The 23134-nt window shown below is 57.6% G+C and overlaps 1 protein-coding gene across 2 annotated transcripts in view; it reads right to left on the minus strand.

Moving 5' to 3' along the window:
• ZNF362 (zinc finger protein 362) overlaps window positions 1-18095 on the minus strand; it is a 34197-nt gene extending 16102 nt beyond the window's left edge. Inside the window, exons 1-2 of one of the 2 annotated variants that reach the window (XM_084873111.1) lie at window positions 17750-18095; window positions 4062-4187 (exon numbers count right to left, since the gene is read on the minus strand). In XM_084873111.1, coding sequence (XP_084729237.1) covers window positions 4062-4099 — 38 coding nt within the window. In that variant the 5' untranslated portion in view covers window positions 4100-4187; window positions 17750-18095. The remainder of the gene's footprint in view (window positions 1-4061; window positions 4188-17749) is intronic. The other variant, XM_084873112.1, reaches the window with a different exon arrangement.
• Window positions 18096-23134: the final 5039 nt, after the last annotated feature.

The following is a 23134-nucleotide window of genomic DNA, read 5'->3' on the forward strand; positions in this document are numbered from 1 at the left end:
ATGTTTTGTGTGAGTTATCTCTTGTGATCTTTACGCAAGAAGGCATTATAACCCCCAATTGTAGGTGAAGAAACTGAAGCCTGGACAGGAGGGGAGAGAGCTGCTCAGGACCGCAGGGCTAGGGTGTCAGAGCCAAGACCAGAAATCAGATCTGCACAGGTTGGTCCCTCTGGTCATTTGCTTTGTAAACCCCAGTCTCCGTGGAGCAAACAGCCACATGCCAGTAACTCACTACCTGTATGCAAAGATCCTGGCACCTCACTTCCAGCCTGGGGCAGGGGCGGGGGGCGGGGGGTGTGAGCCTGGCCAGCCTGGGCATCAGAATCCTCCTCTGAGGTGGCCAGGGCAGCCCCTGCCTCTAATCGCTCTCCTGCTCTCACCACCCGCAGACACCAAGCTGCCCTTCCCTTGAAGCCCCATACAAGCAGCACTTCCTGCCTGGAGTTCTCCCAGAATGCTCCGGGTGCCTGGGGGTTCTTTCTCAGAAAGACCCCAAAACAGTAACAACAGAGAGGAGGCTGCGGTTACCTTGGGCCAGGCGCCCTGACCCTGAAAAGCAGGTGCTCTCATCCCCCGCGTTTTACAGCTGAGGAAACTGAAGTCCGAAAAGGTGGGATGACTTGGTCAAGGTCACACAGCAAGGAAGTAGAGAGCTCAGATTCCCCTCTACACTGCCTGGCTCTGAGGTCCAGCCCATCGGTCCCTTAGCTGTTCCGGCCCCAAGGCTATTAATAAAGTGAGCTGCATGACAGAGTGAATAAATGGAGGCATAATAATCGGAATTATCTTAAAGACAACCCCACACAACTATCTAGCGCTGCGGACAGCTGGCAAAGCTCTTCTGTACCCACTGGCATGCTCCTCAGAGCCCCGGGGAGCAGGGAAGAGGGTTCACCCCCATTTCACAGAGGAAGACACCAGGGCACTCTGAGGGAGCACCTGGCTGCAGGCCACAGGGATGGGGGAGCGGGAAGGAGCGCTGGGCGGCAGTGGGTGGGCATCAGCTCTCTGAGCACCAGCTTTCCTCGTCTGCAAAGTGGGGCGAAACACTCCTGGCCTAGGACTCTGGCCACTGCACCCCGCTGTCCCTGAGACAGTTCTGGGGGGAGCTGTCCTCTCCTCCTCCTCCTCCTCTTCCTCCTCCTCCTCCTCTTCCTCCTCTTCAACCCAATGCCAAGTTCAGGCTTTCTCAAGCCTGACCCTGGTCAGAAAGGTAGTGGAAGAGGGTGGCTTGCTTAGGGTCCCATAGCTGCAACAGAGCATCTTCTCTGCCATTGACCAGGCCTCCAGCCAGACAGGGACCCCCCATCCCCTTGGATGGGGAAGCAGGCCCAGAGGGGTAGGCTCCGCCCTGTGTCTTTAATCTGCGCTGCACAGCCTCTGCCTAATGTGCATCCTCCGCTGGCTGGTCTGAAATAGCTTAATGGCTCAGTGCTGACCTTGGTCCTGGTGTGTACCTACTGTGTGTCAGATGCAGGGAAGGCTAGCTGAGGTGGGGCGGGGGAACACGTGCTGAGTCCCTACTGAACGTCAGACACATCGCTAGGTGTGCACCAAGAGCATCGCGTGTGAGTCCCCCAGCAGGCTTGGGAGGTGTGTGTCCATCTGTGCAACCCGGGGCCTGCACGGGAGGGGGGCGAGGGCTGGCAAGGGGGCGGGGGGAAAGGTGGCCAGGGCTGGACTAAGCCCCTCAGACCTTGTTTCGAGGGAGGGTTCTAAGCAGGAGAGAGACTGGACAGATGTGTGCTTAAGACAGGTGGGCGAGGCAGAGGGCATTCCTGGCAGAGGCACCAGCTGGAGCAGAGGTATGCCAGTCCAAGGCAGGTTTGGGACAGTGGGCAGCTAGCCACTGGCATCAAAGAGAGAGCTGGAGAGAGTGGTGGGGGGTGAGAGGCACAGGCCAGTTGGCAGGGCCTTGAATGCCATGCTAAGGTGTTGGGATAGATGCTGGGGATGAGAAGGCCTCAGGAGGTGTTCTGGATGGGGGGTGGGGGGAAAATGACCCTCAGGGGTCAGAGGAAGAAGCCTGCGGGCAGCACTGGGGGCAGAGGGGATGGCGGCAGAGCAGATTGGGTGGGGCTCAGTGTCCACGGCAGGACAGGCGGAGGAGACACGCTGGTGGTGGGAAGGACACGTGGACCAGGCTTCAAGCCCCGGACAGAAGCCCAGACTCTGTGCTGAGTCCTGGGACACATCGCACTGATCCTTGCAGTGGGCTCTCATTTTGGGTTTTTTGCTCTAAAAAAGGGGGAAGAGTTGGGTGGATGAATGGAACACCTTCCAGAGCTGCCTCTGCAAACAGCATCCTGGTGGCAGCTGCCCCTCCACCCACCCACCCACCCACCCACCCATCCATCCATTCATCCTGCACACCTTACGGGCTAAACGGGGAGCCAGTGCTGGGGGACCCGAGGCAAACAGAAGAGGGCTGCCCTCCGGGAGCCCCAAGCTGAATGGAGGAAGCAGACAAGTGACCCAAGTTTCTGAGAAAAAGAGCTTTTGGCCAAGAAACCTACTATGTGCCACCCACGTAGTCAACGCTGACCTCAGACAAAGCTAACCGGACATCTTCCAGTCCCACGTGGCGTCCCTGCCAGCTGGGTCCTTTGGGAAGGTCTGTGTGCGTGACCCCGGGCTCCCTCATCTGGGTCTTTTTAGGGTAGCGCAGGTGATTCTGCTTTCCCACTGACCTCAGTTCCTGGGTGGCCCACTACCTCTAGGGCTTTCAATGCCAACCAACCCCCACGCCTCCACCTCCAGCCCTGGCTTCTTCCTAGAGCTCCAGACCTAACTTTCCAGCCGCCTCCCTGACACAGCCCTCTGGCTGTCTCCCAGCCTCTCCCTCGGCCGGCCTAGGCTGGGCTTGGTCTTTCCCTAGCTGGCCACCTCCTCTAGCCACTCCCACCTCCAAGAGGGCCTCCCAGCTGCCCACGGGCTCTTGCCACATACGTACATTAATCTACAACGCATCCCCTCTCTTCCCAGTTCCGATCCATCGCCAGCCACGTCCTCGGAATCCTCACTCCTTTCCACAAGTCCTAGCTCCAGTCCCCTCACCTGCCACGGAACAGCCTGCTCTGCTTGGAGCCCAGTGCACCCAGGTTCAGATCTTGGCTCCAACTCACCAACTGTGTGATCTTGGGCAAGTCCCTTGCTTCTGCCCCGGCGTAAGGGAAGAGCAGCCCAGAGCCACCAGGGCCCTGACCCAGGATGGAAGGAAAGGACCACAGAGGAATCCCCAGCGGCAGTGATGCCGGCTTTGGGTCTTAAAGGAGGAGTGGGTGTTGGCCAGGCAGAGGGGTGGGGAGCACTCCTGGCAGAAGGAGCAGCCTGAGCAAAGGCCCGGAGGTGAGCAGCAGCAGGGCGTGGGAGGGCGCTAAAGCATTCCGGTGTGGACCGGGAGCCAGGTCCCGAGGCTGGAGCCGTCAGCCAGGGCCTGGCCCAGAAGGTCGATTCCCGAATCCTAGGCCTGGAGTCTGGACCGGAAGCAGTGGGGGATGGGACGGAATCTGTGGTTTAGAAAGACCCCTCTGACGGCTGAGTGTAGACGGGGCTGGACAGGCCAGAAGTGGAGGCAGCGAGAGAGCACCCGTCAGGAGGCCCTTGGGAACGGAGGTGACGGGCAGGGCTCAAACCTGGGCCAGGCAGGAGAGTGAGCCAGGAGGCCTGGCTATGTCGCTGAGCTGGAGGCCGAGAAAGGGTGTCTAGGCGGCCACCCGCGGTGTGGCCTGGCAGGTTCTCTGCATAGCAACATGGACACACGTGACCACAGGAGCATGCAGACAGACAGCACCGAAGTCAGACACACATGACAGACACACAGACCTGGACACGGACAGAGAGGGACACAGCAACTCCCAGGCGCAGGAGCCCACAGCCCCCAGGACACAGAGTGGCAGGAGGATGCCGTTAACGTGGGTGCATGCATACGACCCCGGGTGCAGACCCGGAGGGGGGCACAGGGGGGTGCTCAGGGAAGCTGGGATGAACACAATGGCGTAATCCCCCAGAGGACAGACCCCTCGGTGACAGGTTCCAACCTGGAACCACAGGCTGCTTACCTAGAGTGTCCTTTCCCACTTGGTGAACTTCTACTCATCCTTCAAGACCCAGCTCAAGTGTTCCCTCTTCTACGGAGCTTTCCCTGAACCCCCAGTCAGCCACTTCCTCTGTGTTCCCAACAGCACCTTGTATGTGAGAACAACAACAAGAATAATAAAATGGCAGCTACCGTTCATTTCCCCACCTATGATGTGCCAGGCGCGGTGCTGACTGCGTCACAGGCACATGTCACTGCATCTTCCCAACGACCCTGCGAAATGCACGTTTAACAGGAGAGGCAACAGCAGCTCAGAGACGCTGACCAGCTGGCCCAAAGCCACAGAGCTAGCCGGCGATGGAATGGGATGCCTCCCAGCACCACAGGGGCATCAAACTCTACAGTGGTTATCTGCCTCCCTGGGCGACTTCCCCACCAGGTTATGCTAAGGTGGCCAGACGTCCCGATTTTTAACAATTTGTCCCGTGTCCCGCAGCGTTTTTGGAAAGAATCGGGACTTTTTTAAAACGCCGCGGGACAAATCGTTAAAAATCGGGACTGTCCCGCCAAAAGCGGGACGTCTGGTCACCTTAGGTCAGGGGTCTTCAAACTTCGGCCCGCGGGCCACATGCCTTAGGTTATGCCCACTCATCCTTCAAGCCAGGTAGGGCTGGTGCTGATTCACCGCTGCTACCCCAGCATCTAGCCCATGGTGGTCTCAGAAACTCTACGTAGAATGAAAAAGTATAATCATATCGACTACCGTTTCTTGAGCACTTACAATAGGCCAGGAACAGTGTTGTCAGGGCCTTGTACAGCCATTATTTTACTGTTGAAATAGACCCATTATAAGGAAACCGCGGTCCAGAGCGGTTAAGTCACTTGTCTGGGGTCACAGAGCCCAGTCTGGATTTAAAACCAGGTCTGTCTACCACCCAGTTCCAGGAAGCTGGCCTCTGAGGCCTGCCCAGCAGCCTGCACTAGGGGGACCTTGGGGTGGGGCACTGCGGAAGGGGGACACCAGGGGCCGGGCCCTGCTACCCCGGCAGGCTGAGGCCTAGACAGAGACACAGAGAGGACGGGGAGCCCAGGGCAGAATGCAGCTAGCCTGGCCCAGTGCAGGATGGGGGGATGCGGTTAAGCAACTTACGTCCCACCCCCACCCCCAGCCCATCCCACAGACACTACAAAACGAGAACTGACCAGACCCCGTGCGCGGCCACAAAGCGAATGGGAGGGAGCAGCCCGGACACTGTGATTACAAAGAGGCAAAAATAAAAACCTGCGGCAGAGAGGCGAGCAGCGGGGAGCCGCGCCCAGAGGGAGGCGGGGAGGCTGGGGGAGGCGGCTGGAGCCCGGCTGACTTTCTGTCATTGTTTCTCTGATTTCCAGACTCTCTGTAATGTTGTTGGGTTGCTTTTATATTGAAAACAATAAATTTATTCTTTTAAAAATGAAAGAGAAAGAAAAAAGAAAGAAAGAAAAGAAGAAAAGGAAGGTTGGGGGAGGGGGGAAAAGATGGAGGGTCTGGAGCAGGGAGGAGCAGGGAGAGGTCAAGGTCGGCCAGTGGTGGACGCTCAATTGACGGTGACAAGCCAGACCCTGCACAGCCCCACCCTCCAGGTACACATGACCTGGGCAGGGGTAGCCAATGTCAGGAAGGGCTACCTGACAGAGGCAATAGTCCATCTGCACTTGGAAGCCGGTTAGGATTCCGTCAGGCGGGGAAAGAAGTTCCTGCCATGGTCCCGGCCCCCTCCAGCTATTGCGAGAGTTTCCTCCAGGTTTCCCCACCTCGGCCCCCATCCCCCACCCCCTTCTCTGCGGTCACGCTGGTATTTCTAAACTATAAATCAGATCCCCTCAGAGCTTTCCATAGCCCCTCCCTACTTCCCTGAAGACAGGGTCTGGGTTCCTTAGTCCCGTGGTCGGCAAACTGCGGCTCTCGAGCCACATGCGGCTCTTTGGCCCCTTGAGGGTGGCTCTTCCACAAAATACCATGGCCTGGGCGAGTCTATTTTGAAGAAGTGGCGTTAGAAGAAGTTTAAGTTTTAAAAAAAATTTGGCTCTCGAAAGAAATTTCAATGGTTGTAACTGTTGATATTTGGCTCTGTGGACTAATGAGTTTGCCGACCCCTGCCTTAGTCCTTACACAGTCAGCCCCTGCTGACCTCTCTGGCCTGCCCGGCTATTCTGCCTTTCGCTCTGCCCCTGCTGGCCAAGACGGAGCTGTCCCCCCAGGGTCCCGCTTCTCCTCTCACTTCCTCAACCTTCCATCAGACTGCCTCCTCCCCTGAGCCCTCCGCCCTCCCCATCTCGCTGGTTAACTGCAAGGTGTTCCTCGGGCCCCAGATAACAGGCATTTCCTCCTGAAAGCCTTCTGGGGCCCTCCGCCGCCCCGACCGAGTTGGGGACCTCTCCTCTCTGCTCCCTTTCTGCCCTGCATGTCCATCACCGGACACTCATCTGCCTGTTTCCCCCTCCATCTCTGCTGCCGGGCAGGTCCTCTGTGAGAACAGAGTCCCAGCTGGGCCATTCATTCGTCCAGCCCCACACTGTACCTGGTAAATGTCTGAATGAATGAGTGAATGAATGAATGGTCTAGGTGGAGGAACTGAAAGTGTCATGGGCTGGGTGCAGGGAAGTCCCTTCCCCCTCCCTGGGCCCCTTCCACTCACCCTGGCTCTATGTTGTCCCCTGTGTTACACTGTTTCCTAGTTCCTGTATCTCAGCCCCATCTTCCTAATTGATCTGAGAAGGGGGTGCACGCTATAAAGACTGGCAGACCAAAAAGGGTGTTAACGGCTAATAACCACACCAAAAAATGGTTCTGCTTCTTTACCAGTGAAAATTAAACGCGTTTCACCTGTTAAAATAGCAAACATGCATAAGAAAATGATAATACCCAATGCTGGCGAGCCTGTGGTGACACTGGCACTCCCATGATTGCTGGGAGTGTACACTGGATCTGGCAATAATGTGTCACAAGCTCTACAACTTTTCAGACCTCCTGGCCTAGCCATCCCATTCTTGGGTCATCCATCCCTAGAAAATATCCCAAATACAGATAAGGTTTTGGACACGAAGCTGGTTGCTTCAGTGGTTTCTTTTAATAGCAAAAACCTGGAACTCATCCGAACTTTTAAACAAGAGGGGATGGCTCTGTAGATCATGCTAAAAATGGCAGAATCCACAGCGTTAATAACAGACAGTGCTTGCTGGCATTGTGATGACTTATTTAGCGCTCATATCGGCCTTAAGAGGAACTGAGGCACCGAGAGATCAGGGAACTTGCCCAAAGTCAAACAGTCTGTATCTGATAGGAACCAAGAAAGTGGGGCTCCAGAGCCCCGTTTCCCCCGTTAGAAAGAACGATTAAAACCACCCTGCAGTCATTCAGAAAATACCTGTGATACAACACACACACACACACACACACACACACACACACGGTTCCGAGAGAAAACGGAAATACACACAAAAATGCTAATAGCAGTGGTGTTCGGGCTGATTTTTCTACAGGATGGACATGTGACTTTTATTTAAGGAGCATTTTTAATAAAATTAAGGGTTCAGCAAGCTTTGGCCAAGCAGATACCGCACGTGGCTCACAGCCCATGAGGTTTCCAGCCCTCCGCTCTGGCCCTTTAGAGAGGAGGGCCAGGCCACAAAGAAGCCCGCCCCGGCCCCTCACTCTCCTACTCAAATCCTCCCCTGTGTTCCCCGTCACGTCTGGGCACAGCTCCACACTCCCCAGCACAGCACCCTTTGCCAAGGCGGCCCTGCTGGCCATATACATCCCAGCAGGTCCCTCCCCCTCTCCAGCCTGTCTGCAGGTTCCTCCAAAGCTGGCTGCTCTCTTGTGCCCCGGGGCCTTTGCACAGGCTGTGGCCTTCCCTCTGGGGGTCATCACCAGCCGAAACCCTGCCAGGTCCCCGTCAACCACTAAGTCAGTGTGGTGTCACTGCCCTGGGAACCCCTTCCTGATCCCCGCCCCTCCGCGGCTCCATCTGCAGCTTTCCCCCCGCATTCCCACAGCTGCCTGGGCTTCTGACCCCACTGTCCTGGGATTGCCCGGGGACGTGTTGGCCCAGTACCCACGAAGCTGGGAGGTGCCCACAGGGAGCTGGGGTCTGGCTCTTGGTTACAACCCCATACCCGGACTCGACCCCACAGCTTACCAGGCTCTTCCTTAAAAGTCACTTTCTGACCTTCTCCCCAACGGGAACCGGGCCACCCTGTGACACACCTCCACCGCCCCCTGGGTTCTCCCCACCCCGCCTCTAAATACCACCTCCAGCCCTGACCCACGAAGACGGACACACCGCTGCAGGCCCAGAGCCGTGTGCTGGCCACATAGTAGGCGCTCAAGCGCCCAGTTCACAGTAGGTGCCTAGCAGATGTTCCCTGAGAGGATCGGTGAGAGGAAGGGGTCTGTCCACACGGGCCTGGGAGACTGAGGGCAGAGAGAGCCTCTGAGCAGAGGAGGCGGAGGGTCCTCAAACCCGCTGCTGCCGGGGGATGGCTGGACAAGGGGCCCATCGGAACGAAGATGTCATAAAGATGGGACTTCCTGAGCGGGGGAAGGGAGAGGTCAGGGAATGCCAGGGAAGGGTACGCCAGGTGTGCAGAGGCCCCGAGGCAGCAGGCACACGGCACACAGCTGGTCTGCGGAGGGCACAGGCAGACGTGCACAGGGGAAGGCGGGGAAGGCGCCAGGGCAGTCCACAGAGGACCCGAGTTCCAGGCTGGGCGTGGGGCGCCCGAGGTCCCTGAGCAGGAGAAGGCCATGGCCCAGGTTTTCAGTGGAGAGGTCATTGTGGGGCCGGAAGGATGGCCCGAGATGGACGAGCAGGAAATGGTCTCAGCTGAGTTTTCCCATTTCCCCAGCACCTGGAGACCCCCGTGTGCTCTGAGGTTTCCTCCCCGTGACCCCTCTGCCCTCCATGCGCCCCTCTCCATGCAGCCCCGAGCCCTGAGCCCCAGCTGCCGGGCCCCACGCCACCAGGTCAGCTTCAGAAGCTTGCTCCTGGGAACTTCCTGTGAGGAGCAGGCTCCCAAGGGCCCTGGATCCAATCAGGCTGGGTTCCCGCAGCCCCGAGGGGTGGGGAGAGGAGGAGAGGGGAGAGGGAGGGGGGGGACTCTTTCCATTGTGGTGGCGGGGTGACCGGAGCAGGAGGGGCTGCTGTCTATGCCCTGGGCAATGGGAGCCGGGATGCCCACCCCTCCCTGAGCCCTCCCATCCCACTGCCAACCACCCGGAGCCCCCAGGGCAGTGACCCCCACCCTGGCTGCTCCTCTGGGGGCGGAGAGAGCCTGCAGCAGACTGTGCACACAGGCGCTGCTCCATTTCCACGCCCTGGGGACCCCCTCGCCATCCCCACGGGGGACCCCTCCGGCCACCATAAAATGACAGGAACAGAACAATAACAATAGTTACTAAGCATGTCTCCGTGGCAGGTGCTTTACAAGCATTTCTCACTCAGCCCCCACTGACCCTGGGAAAGACGCTTAGAACGTGTAAGCGAACAGCTTGGCGACTTGTCCTAGAGAAAGCCCACATCAGAGAGCCCAAGCCCCCACCCGGCCCCTCCCAACTGCGATCCCCCCAAGTTCTAACCCTCCCCCACCGGCTGGCTGCGCGACCTTCAGCAAGTCCGTTTCCTTTCGGGCCTTCATTCTCTCAGCTATAAAACGATGCCACTAGGTCACGGCCTGAGTTCCCGGGCCCGCAGAGGGCCAGGGTGGCAACGGACAGGTCAACAGTGCAGATTCTGGAAGGAGACGGTGTAGGGCACATATGTCAAACACAAGGCCCGCGGGCCAAATCCAGCCCGCCAGGCCTTGCAATGTGGCCCGCACCGCGCTGTCATCACTGCACTCCGCTGTCAGTTTATGACATTGTCAGTTTATGACTGTTCAGTAAACCATTCGGCCCGCGATTTAGGCTGGATTTTAGATTTTGGCCCCTTCTCTGATTGAGTTCGACACCCCTAGTGTAGGGGGAAGCCCCAGAGACTGTGACGAAACTGGGGATGACGGCTGCGGTGGAGATTAAGGGAGGTGATGCGTATGAAGTCTTTAGAAGGGTGCCTGGCGCACAGAAAGGACTCCCTCTGTACTGGCTGCTGCTGCGTGGGTTCTAGGTTCCCTAAGGCACAAAGAGCCTTTCCCAGCCAAAGACCCACGTGGAAATCTGACGAAGCTGCGGCGGTGGCTGGGCTGGGGGTGGGGGGAAAGGGGGTGATGGGGGTTCGGAGCAGCCCTGGAGGCTCTCGGGACCCCCAGGGGCTTCTCTGCTGATGTGGGAGCCAAGTCTGAGATGAACTCGAAGCAGACGGCCAGCTGCTGAACCCCAGCTGTGACCTGGCCCCCAGGAACTTTCTAGACAATTCCTAGGGGCTGCAGGCAGGGAACCCCCGGCAGATGGTCAGAACCTGTTCTCAGGCTGTATCTCCAGACCCGAGTGGGCCCTCAGCGCAGGGCTGGGCAGCCCCGGGAGGGGTGGGCTGGTCAGAGACGGGGGGAGGGGGGTGCCTGGGGCGGACCCGTGTGGAGGGGCAGAGGCCAGAGAAGACCGAGGCCAGGCCCTGCCAGCCCAGGTCCCACGCCCTCGCCAGGGACTGCCTATGCTACCACCTTCTCCATGTTCCTTGCTCTCCCACCTCAGGGCCTGTGCTCAGGCGGCTGCCCGGGCCTCTGGGAAAACTTCTGGCCACGGTTCAGGTTTCACTTCCTCCCAGAAGCACGTCTCACCTACCTGCACCATGACCGTCACTCAGTGTAGGAAACGGACAAGCATGAAGCCACAGGGAGGCCCTCGTCAGAAAACAGTGTTCCCTCGCAGCGCCTGCCACAATCTATAGTCACATCGTCACCGTATGCTCGTCTGTCTCTCCCACCAGGACAGGACGATGTCAGTCTTCCTCACCTCTGTCCCCAGCAGCGAGCCCACGGCCTGGTATGTAGTAACTGCTCAAGGAATACTGCTGAATGGAGGGGAGGATGGACACAAGCTGCCTGGAAGCAGATCCCGCAGGGTGTGGGCACACGCGTGAGTGCACGGGGATGGTGTGCACAGCCCAGGATGGGAGGTGTGGGCACACGCGTGAGTGCACGGGGATGGTGTGCACAGCCCAGGATGGGAGGTATGGGCACACGCGTGAGTGCACGGGGATGGTGTGCACAGCCCAGGATGGGAGGTGTGGGCACACGCGTGAGTGCACGGGGATGGTGTGCACAGCCCAGGATGGGAGGTGTGGGCACACGCGTGAGTGCACGGGGATGGTGTGCACAGCCCAGAATGGGAGGCTACATCCTCATGGTATAAATGAGTGGGTACGCAAGATATACCTACAGGTAAAAACACACATGCACATGAGTATGCCTGAGTGCAGGCGATCAACTTGGCATGTGTCATGCATGGGAAAGTACGTAAGAAGGGATAGCCATGCAGCTGTTTGTCGCTTCCTGGGAGGGTGCGCTCAGGTATCTGCACATGCATGTAATCCTGCAGGTGGTAGGAGTGCACGCATGTGTTCCCATGTGATGTGTGTATCATGTGATAGATACACAGGCCAGTAGACGTGCCTCCTGACTGGTTCCCATGGGCCCAGCCCGGGGCATCTCTGGTGGTGTTTCTGAAATAACAGGGGCGCACCCAAATTGGCAAGGAGGGGAGGGTCCAAGGTGGCAGTGGATGGCTGATAGTGTGAATGTGTCAGAATGTGAGTTTTTCAGTGGGAATCTGAGGGGATGGACCCACCCCAGTCAGGTTTCTCCCACTGAACCCCAGAATCTGAATGGCTAGCCTGTCCCCTCAAGGACTGTCCCTGTTGGCTTTCGCTCAGAGAAGGGCCTCCATGGGAAGGACGTCCTGGGGCCACACAAATGAGGCAGGGACAGGGCAAGGCACTTTGGGCTCCAGAACCAAATACCCAGGCCTTCCCCCCACACAGCTTCTCCACTCAAACACCGCTCGGTCCCCTCCCCAAACCTACCAGCCTCCAAAGCCACCCCCGCCTCAGGCCCAGGAAGCCATCCCCACAGCCCCTCACCCGCCCACCACACCCACTTCCTCACCCCACCCACGAGCCAGGCCTGGGCCCTCGCACAGCCTGTGCCCCGGGGATGTGACCCCGCTGTGGAGGTGAGGAGGCTGGTGCTATTCCGGGGCCTTCTCCGAAGAGGACTGCCCCTCCCTCAGAACCCCAGGCACACAGCGTGGCACCTGGGGAGCAGAAAGCCCACCAGGCGAGGCATCTTGAGATGTGAGTGTCCTCAGACAAGGCCTACTCCTCTCCCTTCCCACTGTCCTCCACAGCAGGCACATGGGGTTCCGCTGGATACTCGAGGAGGTCTCCCCGTCTCCGAGTGTGCGGCGTTAGGTCTCAGAGGGTCCTCCCACGGGGGACAGACATCACCCAGGCAGACTTTCTTGGGGCTCTATGGAGAGGCAACTGTCTTCCTCAGGGCACTGAGTCTGCCCAGTACCCTGCAACAAGTGCCTAGCACAGAGATACAGGGAAGCATTCTCTGTACACACCATTCATTCATTCATTCATTCATTCACTCAACACCTCGCACCCAGGCCGCCTGCCTGCAAGGAGCTCACAGCCCAGTGGGGAGAAAGAGGCGTCTAAACTCACAAACCACAGGACAGAAGCACTGGGAAACCATAACACTCAGATCCCTGCACACTTTGTAAAGAAATCTTCCCAGCAGTGACAGCAGGGGAGAATGTGGGGGCTTGGTGAGGGCCCTTTTGCCAATGAGGGGAGGGGATTCCAGCTCCCTGCAGGGGTCTGGGAAGTGGGGCTTGTCCTCAACAGGTGTGGGATTCACAAGAGGAGCCCCAACGTGCCGGGTTCGACTCCCACAACGCCCCTGACGAGCTCGGTGGACCCCAGCAAGTGACCTCATCTCCCTGTGCCTCAATTTCCTCATCTGTAAAACGAGGGTGATAACAATGAGGATTAGCCGGGACTGGTTTGGCTCAATGGATAGAGCGTCGGCTTGGGGAATGAAGGGTCCCGGGTTCGATTCCAGTCAAGGGCATGTACCTTGGTTGGGGGCATATCCCCAGTAGGGGGAGTGTGCAAGAGGCAGCTGATCGATGACTCTCTCTCATCGATGTTTCTAACTCTCTATCTCTCTCCCTTCCTCTCTGTACAAAATCAATAAAATATATTAAAAAAAACAAAACAAAAAAAAAACAATGAGGATTAAACCCATTAACATCTGTAAAGCCTTTTACAACACGGCCTGGCGCACCGTGAGAGTGAGGCCGGGAGCGTCCCCTCGGTAAGATTCCGAATCCCAGAGCAGATCAGGCGCACGCACTCCGGGTGTCCAAGCTTCTGAGGCAGAAAGCGCCTCAGTACTGAGATCCTGAGATCGGCAGGGACTGGGATCCTCAGATCCCGCGATTTCATCATCTCATTCTTTCCCAACAACAGCCCGGAGCTCCCCGGGGAGGAAGGACAGAGCTCGGTGTCACCTCATCTCCCCGGCGCTGCCAGGGCGGCCGCCACCCCTGGGCTCCCAGCATGTCCTCGCCACACCCGCCGGGACCGCCCTCCCACGCGCCTGCGCGGCCTGAGCACGATCCCGGGGGCAGACGGACAAGACGTGCAGGTAAACAGACCCATGAGAAAGTTTCGGACACTGGGAAGAGCCACAAGGAAAAACAAGAAGGGGCTGGCGGGCCCGAGCGTGAGAGTGGGACGCTATGACAGAGCAGGCGGTTGGGAAAGCCCCTCGAGGAGGTGGCAGTTGAGCTGAAACCTGAAACAAGAAGGGGGCAGCCATGCAGGCATTCCGAGGGGGGGGGGGGGTGTGCAGGGGAGCTGAGGGGGAGGGGGGGGCCGGCCCAGACAGACCTGCAGGGCCTTGTAGGCCAGCCGGCAGTCACTTGCAGGACTTTGGGATTTTGTCCTCCTAAATGCCTCGGAAACATTGGGAACGCCTCAGCAGTGGGATGACAAGGCAGAGCGGGGCGTCCGGGGTCCCCAGATCATCTGGCTGGTTCTGAAAACACCACGAGAGTTTTAAAAGTCCAGGCTGAGCCCAGGCTGGTCATGAGCAACCCTTATCCCTCCGCTGGTGTATACTGAGCCCCTACCACACGCGGGGCCCGGGCTGGGAGACGGCGCAGGCGCTCTTGTGATCACTCCCCACAACCCACCAGGGTTTCACAGAATGCCCCACTTCAGAGACCGAGAAACCAAGGCTCAGAGGGAGGAAGGAAGCGCCCGGCGTCGCACACACCAGGCACCACGCTGTGCAAGCTGTAAAACTCAACACACAAACGGGGCTTGGTCCCAGGACCCAGGCCCACCACAGTGATGGTCTGTCTGTGGGACTCCTCTGGTCTTGGTAAGCCCCCTCTTCTCCTAGCCACCTTCCCTGGGGCCTCACAGAGACACCGGGCACGCTGCCCTGGCTAGTGCTAGCCACACCCGCAGCCTCACAGCCCTTTCCCTGGTGGCTTTCGAGGACTGTCCGGCCTGCGCTAGGCCTGCCGGGGACTGGATGGGTTGGATGGACAGAGATGAATGGACCCATGAAATGACTAACCCAATACACTGGTGAATAAACAAAAGAATAAAGGGATTGCCGAAACCGGTTTGGCTCAGTGGTAGAGCGTCCGTCTGCAGACTGAAAGGTCCCAGGTTCGATTCCGGTCAGGGGCATGTACGTTGGTTGCGGGCACATCCCCGGTAGGGGGTGTGCAAGAGGCAGCTGGTCGGTGTTTCTCTGTCATCGACGTTTCTAGCTCTCTTTCTCTCTCCCTTCCTCTCTGTAAAAAAATCAATAAAAATATATTAAAAAAAAAAAAAAAGAATAAAGGATCAGGCAGACCAATAAGCAAATACGCCAATGGGTGGGAGATGAACGAATGTATGAAGGAACAACTCTTGCTGTACAGAGAGGCGGGGCAGAGAAGTGCCTACCCAGGGCAGGGCTGGGCCAGGCTAGCTTCAGACCCAGGTCATACCGCCCCCCACCCCGCTTCCTCTCCCCCCGGGGCCATTCCCTCCGTTCCCCGACATTCCCCGAGAACTCAGGAGCCTATTCCGCAGCCCCTGGGACAGACCGTGTCTCTGAGTGCTGGCCACTCCGGCGCGCACCAGCACAGCCAGCCATCACGGCCCTCCCCAGGCCGGCGGGGGGGGGGGGGGGGGGGGGAGTGGCCCTCTCCCTCCGAGGGTCTCAGGAGGAAGGGAATGAGACACCGGGGCTCTGGTCCTCGCTGGGCCCCGCGTCGATGGGTGACTTCAACCCAGTGGCCTCCCGTCTCTGAGCCCAGATGACTGCTCAGGGCCTTTCCAGCTCTGACTGCTGCAGGGGGTGGGCCTCTAGGTTTTCAGTCACTGGGTGTGCAGACGTTGAGTGATAATGATAGAAGGTGAGAAACAGTTCTGTCTGTGAGCACCGAAGTCCGCCTAGGAGAAAGCTCCTCCCCGGACAAGGAGCCTTCCTCTGCCTCTGCTCAACTTCTCCAGGCCGCTTCCTACATTCTAAGATGGGGGTACGTGTCCTTGGCAATTTCACCCCAGCAGAGCTCCCGGGAGCGCTGATGGGATAAGGACCGGGCACGACACGGTGCAAACTGTCCAGTCCCATTCCCTCGTGGAGGGTTCCTCTGGGGAAGGGCCCTTTCGGGAAGGGAGACGTGCTGTCGCATTCTAGTTCCGTTCTTTCCAAAAGGACCCTGGCAGGGGTCGGGGCCAGAGGGCGCCACAGAGAGCCCAGGAGCCGGAGCCCGAACCTCTGGGCCCCTGACTTGGTATCCCAGCTGGCACTGTGACGTTGGCCCAGCCACTCCCCCTTCTCGGGACTCCCGCTTCTTCATCTGAAAATCGCCCGGCTTGGTACCTGTGGCCCAGGCAAGCCAGTTCCACAGCCCTAGGCCTGGAAACCCCACCGTGAACCCCTGGCTCTGCCCTCGGGGCGCTCACAGTGCCCTGTGGAGCCAGGACCGCCCGGGAGTAAGACTAGAGGAGTCTCTCCTCCTGGAGACGCCAGGGCAGGGGCCAGAGGGGTCCTCCCGGGGCACATACTTGCCCAGCAGAGGGAAGACCGGGCCCCGTGAGCCGGGGTGCCTTGGACAGCGCCAGCCCCCCCAGGCCTGGCCTTCTGACCCCCTCTGCAGCGTGCAGAGCCGGCAGGCCCCGATCTGTCTAGAGAGAGACTTCAGGAACTGCACTGCCCCCAACACAGGAGCCTCCAGGGTGCCGGCAGGGGTGGCAGAAAAGGGTAGGAGCCAGCACAGGCGAGAGGCTCAAGCGACCCCCACTAGCAAACCAGCAGAGACCCCCCCCCAACACCAGACAACCTCTTAGACGGGACCCACTGGAGCTTCTGGCGTGTACCCAGCCAAGCGCCCACCCCCTGGGGGCATTCACCACCAGATGCCACCTCCTGCGGCAGGCCTACCCGGGTGGGGAAGGGGCTCTCCCACTGCCAACCAAGCACACTTGCCAGGGGGCACCCAGGGCGGGATCGCGGACTCCAGGGAGGCCCCGGCCACCCAGGGAGCCAGGCCCACTCCCAGCACGCACTGCTGGAGGGCAGGGTGCGGGGGGCAGGTTCAGTTCCTCCCGCCGGAGTCTGACTCGGAAACCCTGGGCCCTCTCCCTCAAACCCCAGAACATAGTCCTTACAATACATTTCACACAGCCTCTTCCAAAAGACGGTTCCCGGTCGCCCCCAGTCCCCAGCCCCAGCCCCCCACATGCCTTCTGCAGCTCTGAGGAAACCGGCAGCTAACTTGCCCCAAAATCCCTGCAAAGGCGACTGTCTGGGGAGAGACATGGACCCCGAGATCCTTTCGCGGCATTTCACCGCTTTCAAAAAAAGAGAGAGAGAGAAAGAGAGTGAGATGGAGAGAGAAAGAGAAAGAGGGAGAGCTTAAAAAAAAAAAAAAGAAAAGAAAAGCAAACTTTCGGAGTTAACTTTAAATTCCCAGCCCTACCCCCCAAATCGCCCAGCGGCTTCCCTTTTTTTCCTCTTTAAAGTGCAATTGCATTGTGTCTCACCTCCCCGAAAGGCTCGCGGCTCTCGCCAAAGAAAAGGGAGAAGGAAAAAAAAAGAGAGAAAAAAAAAAAGCCAACCCTTCGGGTGCCCCCTCAGCTTCCAGCCGCCTCTCCCACATTCTCAGACAGTTTTATTAAAATTTTCAGACAAAAGAAAAACAAAAATGGCAGCCTGGCTTATTTTTAAAACAGGACAGGGACGCCATATTCTGCAGATCTGCAAAAAAAAGGGAGAAATCCGGCCCTGGCCGCTCCACCGGGGGGCCGGCTTGCAAAGTGCGCGAACCGCGCCGTGGGCTCCCCGTTTATTTGCATTAAGGTCCCATGAATCATTGTTTACCGGAGGATTGCGGCGGGTTTGAATAGCCCGGCTTAAGAAAACACACACTCACACACACGCACACACGGACACACACTCGGAGCAGCCAGACACGCCGCCGCGGAGACACTTCCTCCCCGCGCGCCGCCGCCGCCGCTCCGGGCCCCGCCGCGGGCGCAGGCGGCCCCGGGCCCCCGGAGCGCCCGGCCCGCGCTGACAGCGCCCGCGCCGGCCCGCGCCCCGCCCGCAACTCCGCGCAACTTTCCCGCGGGCGGGCGGGCCCCGCCACCACCGAGCCCGTCCCCCCCCCCGCCCCCGCCCCCTCCCCCCGCGCCCCGGGCCCGCACGGACCTGGTGGCGGTGCGGCGGCGGCTCCGGCACGCGGCCGCAGCCCCGCGCCCGGCGGCCCGAGCAGGGCCGGGCTGGGGCTCCGGCTCCCGGCTCCTCCGGTCGGTGCGGAGCCGCGCGCAAACCTTCCGGGTCGCCTGCTGTTCACTTCTGGGTTCTGCACGCCCGGGCGGCGGCGGCGGCGGCGGCGGCGGGAGGCGGGAGGCTGGTCTGCAGCGCCGCGCGGCCCCCCGCGTCCTCGGCGAGCCCCCGCGCCAGGCGCCCGGCTCCGGGGAGGGGGGCCGCGTCGGGCCCCCGCCTCTCCGGCTGCGCAGCCCGTCCGGCCCCGGGGGCTCCGCGAGTGGGCAGCGCCGGGCGCGGGCGGCGGCGCGCGCAGGGAGGGGGCCGGGCGGGGGGCGGGGGCGGGCGGCGCGCGGGGGGCCCCGCTCGGGCCCGGGGGCCTCGTCTGCCTCTCGCCGCCGCCGCCTCGCAAAGTTGCGCGGCTCCCACCGTCCGCGCCGCGCCGGAGGCAGAGCCACAAAGGAACTCCGCGCCCCCTCCGCCCGCCCGCCCGAGCCGCGCGGGGAGGGCACCGGCGCCCGGCCCTAGGCCAGCCCCTTCCCCAGCGCGGGGGCTCCCGGGACCCCGGCAGCCGCGGCCATTGTCCCGCCCCGGCTGGGCCGCCGCCGCCGGGCCGCCCCCTCCCCGGCCATCCGCGGGGACCTGGGCCTGGCGAGCCATGGCCCCGATCCCGGCGGCCCCGCGCGGCGGCGGCTGCCCTGGGGGTCTTCTCCGCAGACGCAGGCGGAAGGGGACCCTCCGAATGGGCCCCCCACACCTGAAAAACCAACGATCGTGCCCCAAATCCAGGCTGAGATTATTTTTTTTTAACGAGAACACGGGGAGGGGGGTCAGCAGTGTGGACAGGGCAGGCCGCCGCTCCCTCGCTAGGCTCCTGCCCTCCCTGGCCCTAGGCCCGAGCCCCCCGAGGGCGGGGCCCGCCCGGGGCTGTCAGCGGCTCTGCTCCAGAAGCTATCGGAGGTGGCCCCGGCGGTCCCGGGCTCCAGACCTCAGAGCCATCTGCGTGTGACTCCTCCTCCCGCCTCGCCCTCCCCAGCCAATCAGTCACCAAGTCCTCCGGATTCGGCCTCCCGGGCTGTGTCAGCTTCCAAACTTCACTGCTACCTGAGGGGGCCAATCCCCGGGCCCAGTGCCCAGCTCAGACCTCCGTGTCACTGGCTGCCACCCAGCCCCCAGGCCAGGAAGAATCAGGGCTGGCCCTGCCCTCAGGGAGCACCCAGTCCCCGGAGAGAGGGCACACACATACACACACACACACACACACACACACACACACAAACAAACAAACACACACAACACAGCCATCGCCTGCCACCGCTCGCCACCTTCCAGAAAGCATTCCCCAGGTGTAAGCAGTGTTGATACCTGCTATCAGATGCTCTACCTGTTGGCTGGAAACAGCTCCCAACAAGTTGGACAAAGTGCCTGCCCTCAGGGCACTTCCTGTCCAGCACAGATAAGGCTGTGAGCACCTGGAGACCTGGACAGGCGTAAACCTTTGTTTTCAAGCCCACGTCCCAAGCACAGTGCCTGGCGCAGAGCAGAACACAGTGTGTGTGTGTGTGTGTGTGTGTGTGTGTGTGTGTGTGATGAATTAGTTGGAATTACAAGGCATGAGGAGAACGCAGATGAGGGAGGCAGAAAAGGTCTTCAGAAATTAGGTGTGGTGCAAGCCGGGTGGGGAAGAACCGAGGGCCTTCCAGGTCCCAGGAAAATGGGGTGGTAAGTATCAACCCACGTTGAGAAGTTCAGTGAGATAATACATATTTTTAATGGAAAGGGAGACAAATCTCTCATGCAGAAGGATTCCCAATAATTTATGCAGATCATCCAGGCGCTGAAGCATAATTCTCCATTCCTTACCTGTGAGCTCTGCATGGCAACTTCCAAAGTGCACAGTGTCGCCCTAACCGATTTGGCTCAGTGGATAGATAGAGCGACGGCCTGCGGACTGAAAGGTCCCAGGTTCGATTTCTGCTAAGGGCACATACCTCAGGTGCAGGCTCAATCCCAGCCTCTGGTTGGGCCCCTGGGGAGGCAACCAATCAATGAGTCTCTCCGCCTCCCTTCCACTCTCTGAAAAAAAAAAAATTTTTTTTTCAATGGATAAATATTCTCAGGTGAGGAGTAACAAAAAAGGAGGGGAGTAAATTCACAGTGGAACAGCTCAACAGCTACTCCCTCGGCCAGACGATCGAGGCCAATGTCATGTTGACAGTATGTGTGCTTGATATGCAATGAAAATGACACTTTACCTCTGTGGACTTCCTCCGGATAACCTATAAGCCCAGTCTTGTCATGAGAAAAACACCAAACTCAAATCACGGGTATCCTAAAAATATCTAACTAGGACTCCTTCAAACTGCCAAGACCATCAAAGACAAAGAAAATCTCAGAAACTGTCTCTGCCCAGAGGAGACCAAAGAGGAATAACAATTGCAATATTGTATCCTAGACAGGATCTTGGGACAGAAGAAAGACATCAGGTAAAAACTGAGAAAAATCTTAATAAACTGTGGGATTCAGTTAATGATGTAGTAACAAAAGCATCCATCAATAAATAATTATAACAAATATACTCACAAAAGATATTACTAGTAGGAAAAACTGAGAGGGGGAGGCTTGTGGGAACTCCCTGTAATATTTTCTCAATATTTTTGTAAATCCAAGTCTGTTCTAAAAAATAGAGTCCAATAAGAAAAAAAAAATAAATCCCCAAAAAATGTACTAGCCCATGGCATTACTGATGTCATTGTTAGTCAATGAAATAATGCTTGACAATATGGCACCTCACATATTGTAAAAGGCCCACCAAATATTATTATGTTATGATTATCATCCTCGGTGTAATTCTAGGCACTGAGCATAGCATATGCAAAGGCACCAGGGCTGAGGGCTGAAAGGGAGATGGGAGACAGAATCCTGAATGCGTTGACCGCTGGGATGAGGTCTTGATGGGGCAATTATGGGGGGCAAGTAACACGACCTGGACCATCTTCCTCACCAGGGCCTCCTGTCTGACCACGTGGAAAGCTATGCTCTCACCAAAGTGAGCTGCCATCTCAGGCAACCATCTCCCTTCTAGGGTCTGTGAGCATGTTGCTCCCTCGGCCTGGAACCCTCCCTTGTCCTCTCATCACACCTTCCTGGTCCCTTCAAGCCATCCTTCAGATCTTAACTTAGATGCTCTCTAAAATATCTTCCCAGCCCTGATCGGTTTGGCTCAGTGGATGGAGCGGGTCCTAGGTTTGATTCTGGTCAAGGGCATGTACCTTGGTTGCGGGCACATCCCCAGTGGGAGGTGTGCAGGAGGCAGTTGATTGATGTTTCTAACTCTCTATCCCTCTCCTCTCCCTTCCTCTCTGTTAAAAAATCAATAAAATATATATTTTTAAAAAATAATATAAAATAAAATAAAATGTCTTCCCAGACCAGCCATGATGCTTTTCATATGGCCAGTGCGGGATGAGGCACAAGAAGCCGGAGATGGAAGCACTGAGCTCATCTCTTTGCCACCCAGACTCCTCTCCGCCATATCCAGTCTCACTAGATGCTGCCCCACACCGCGTACCTCTGGTTCTGCAGCCTCTGTTCATGCTGTTCCCTCTGCTGGGGACCTTAGGCCTTTTCTCCAATCACAGCTCTGACACACACCTATTTATCATGGCTCAGCTTAAATGTCGCCTCCTCTGTGCAGCCTTTCTACATCCTCACGTGGGAAGAGGCATTATCCTCGGGTTCTCAGGAGCCCCTGCTCCTCTGGCCTCACTGCTGGCAGAACCCTTATCATGGGCGTTAGAGTGTTTGTTGAATGGATGAATAAGGGATGGGATAGACGGCAAACCCACTCTCATTCTCTCCAAATAGTCAAATCTTCCTTATTCTCTTCCAGGAAGTCCTCTGTGACTGCTCCAACCCACTGACTCCCTCCTTCTCCTTTTACTTCTACAATTTAGCTCCTGGTTATATTCTCACGGTTGTGTATATAAGTATTACTACACTGAATTATTTGAGAAAGGAACTACTAATATATATATATATATATATATATATATATATATATATATTATATTATATTATATTATATTATATTATATTATATTATATATAATTTGGGGTGGGGGTTTTTTCCACTCATTCAAAAAATATTCACAAAGCACCTACTTCAATGTTGCAGATGGGGGTCTGAGGCTCTGAAGAGGCCGTGAACAAGACACAGGCCCTGCTCTGATAGAGCACTAGTTAGCATAAATAGTCAGGATAGACCGAAACCTCCGTGACATAATACTTGTGCTACATGCCCATCCTAGGTCCTCAGCTCCAGCCATCCACAGACCTAAGCTGAGAAGTCCTTATCACCTTGAACCTGCACCCACTGGGACATGTGACTTTTTTAGCTACCAGGGCAGGAGAAGAACGCTGGAGAATTGTGCACAGGTTTGACTCTGCTTCAGCTGGAAAGGGATGCACATCACTTCTCCTCACTATCCATTGGCCAGTATTAGTCACGTGGTCCTGCCCAACTGCAAGGGAAGCTGGGAAGTACAGTGTTCCCCCGAGGGCAAGAGAAGTGGACCTTGGTGAACTCCCCCAGTCTGTTCCAGGAGACAGAATTTAACGGATAATCAAGGAGTAGTGTAATTAGTCTCCATAGCTACAAAGGACAGGGTTGAGGTGTCAGGGGTGTGGGTAAGTGAAGATTAAGAAGAAATGCCCAGAAGAAGGGATGTTCAAGCTGAGATCAGGGAAGAGATGAGAAAAAAAGCTTGCTGGCAGAAAGAACAGTGTGTGATGCTTCTGAGGCAAGAAGGCACTGGCTATCTTAAAGGGCCAGAAAGGATAAGGGAGCTCCAGTGGAATGAGGGGGGACTGCAAAATGACACTGAGGGCTGGACATCCTAGATGGGCCCAGGCAAAGAATTGGAATTTTAACTTAAGAGCAATAGGAAGTGTGGGGAGGTGGGCATTAAGTAGAGAAACGATGTGGTCAGAATTCGTTTCAAAAGGTTCCTAAAACCGGTTTGGCTCAGTGGATAGAGCGTTGGCCTGCAGACTGAAGGGTCCCAGGTTCGATTCCGGTCAAGGGCATGTATCTTGGTTGCGGGCACATCCCAGTAGGGGGTGTGCAGGAGGCAGCTAATTGATGTTTCTCTCTCATCGATGTTTCTAACTCTCTATCCCTCTCCCTTCCTCTCTGTAAAAAAATCAATAAAATATATATTAAAAAAATAAAATAATTAAAAATAATAATAAAGGTTCCTGTGGCTGCCGGGGAAAGACTGGATTGGAATGGAGCAAAGCAGGAAGGCCAAGAGGAGGCGTTCAAAG

The sequence above is a fragment of the Pipistrellus hanaki genome (genome assembly GCF_964339955.1).
Source record: "Pipistrellus hanaki genome assembly, chromosome: 2".
Lineage (NCBI taxonomy): Eukaryota > Metazoa > Chordata > Mammalia > Chiroptera > Vespertilionidae > Pipistrellus > Pipistrellus hanaki.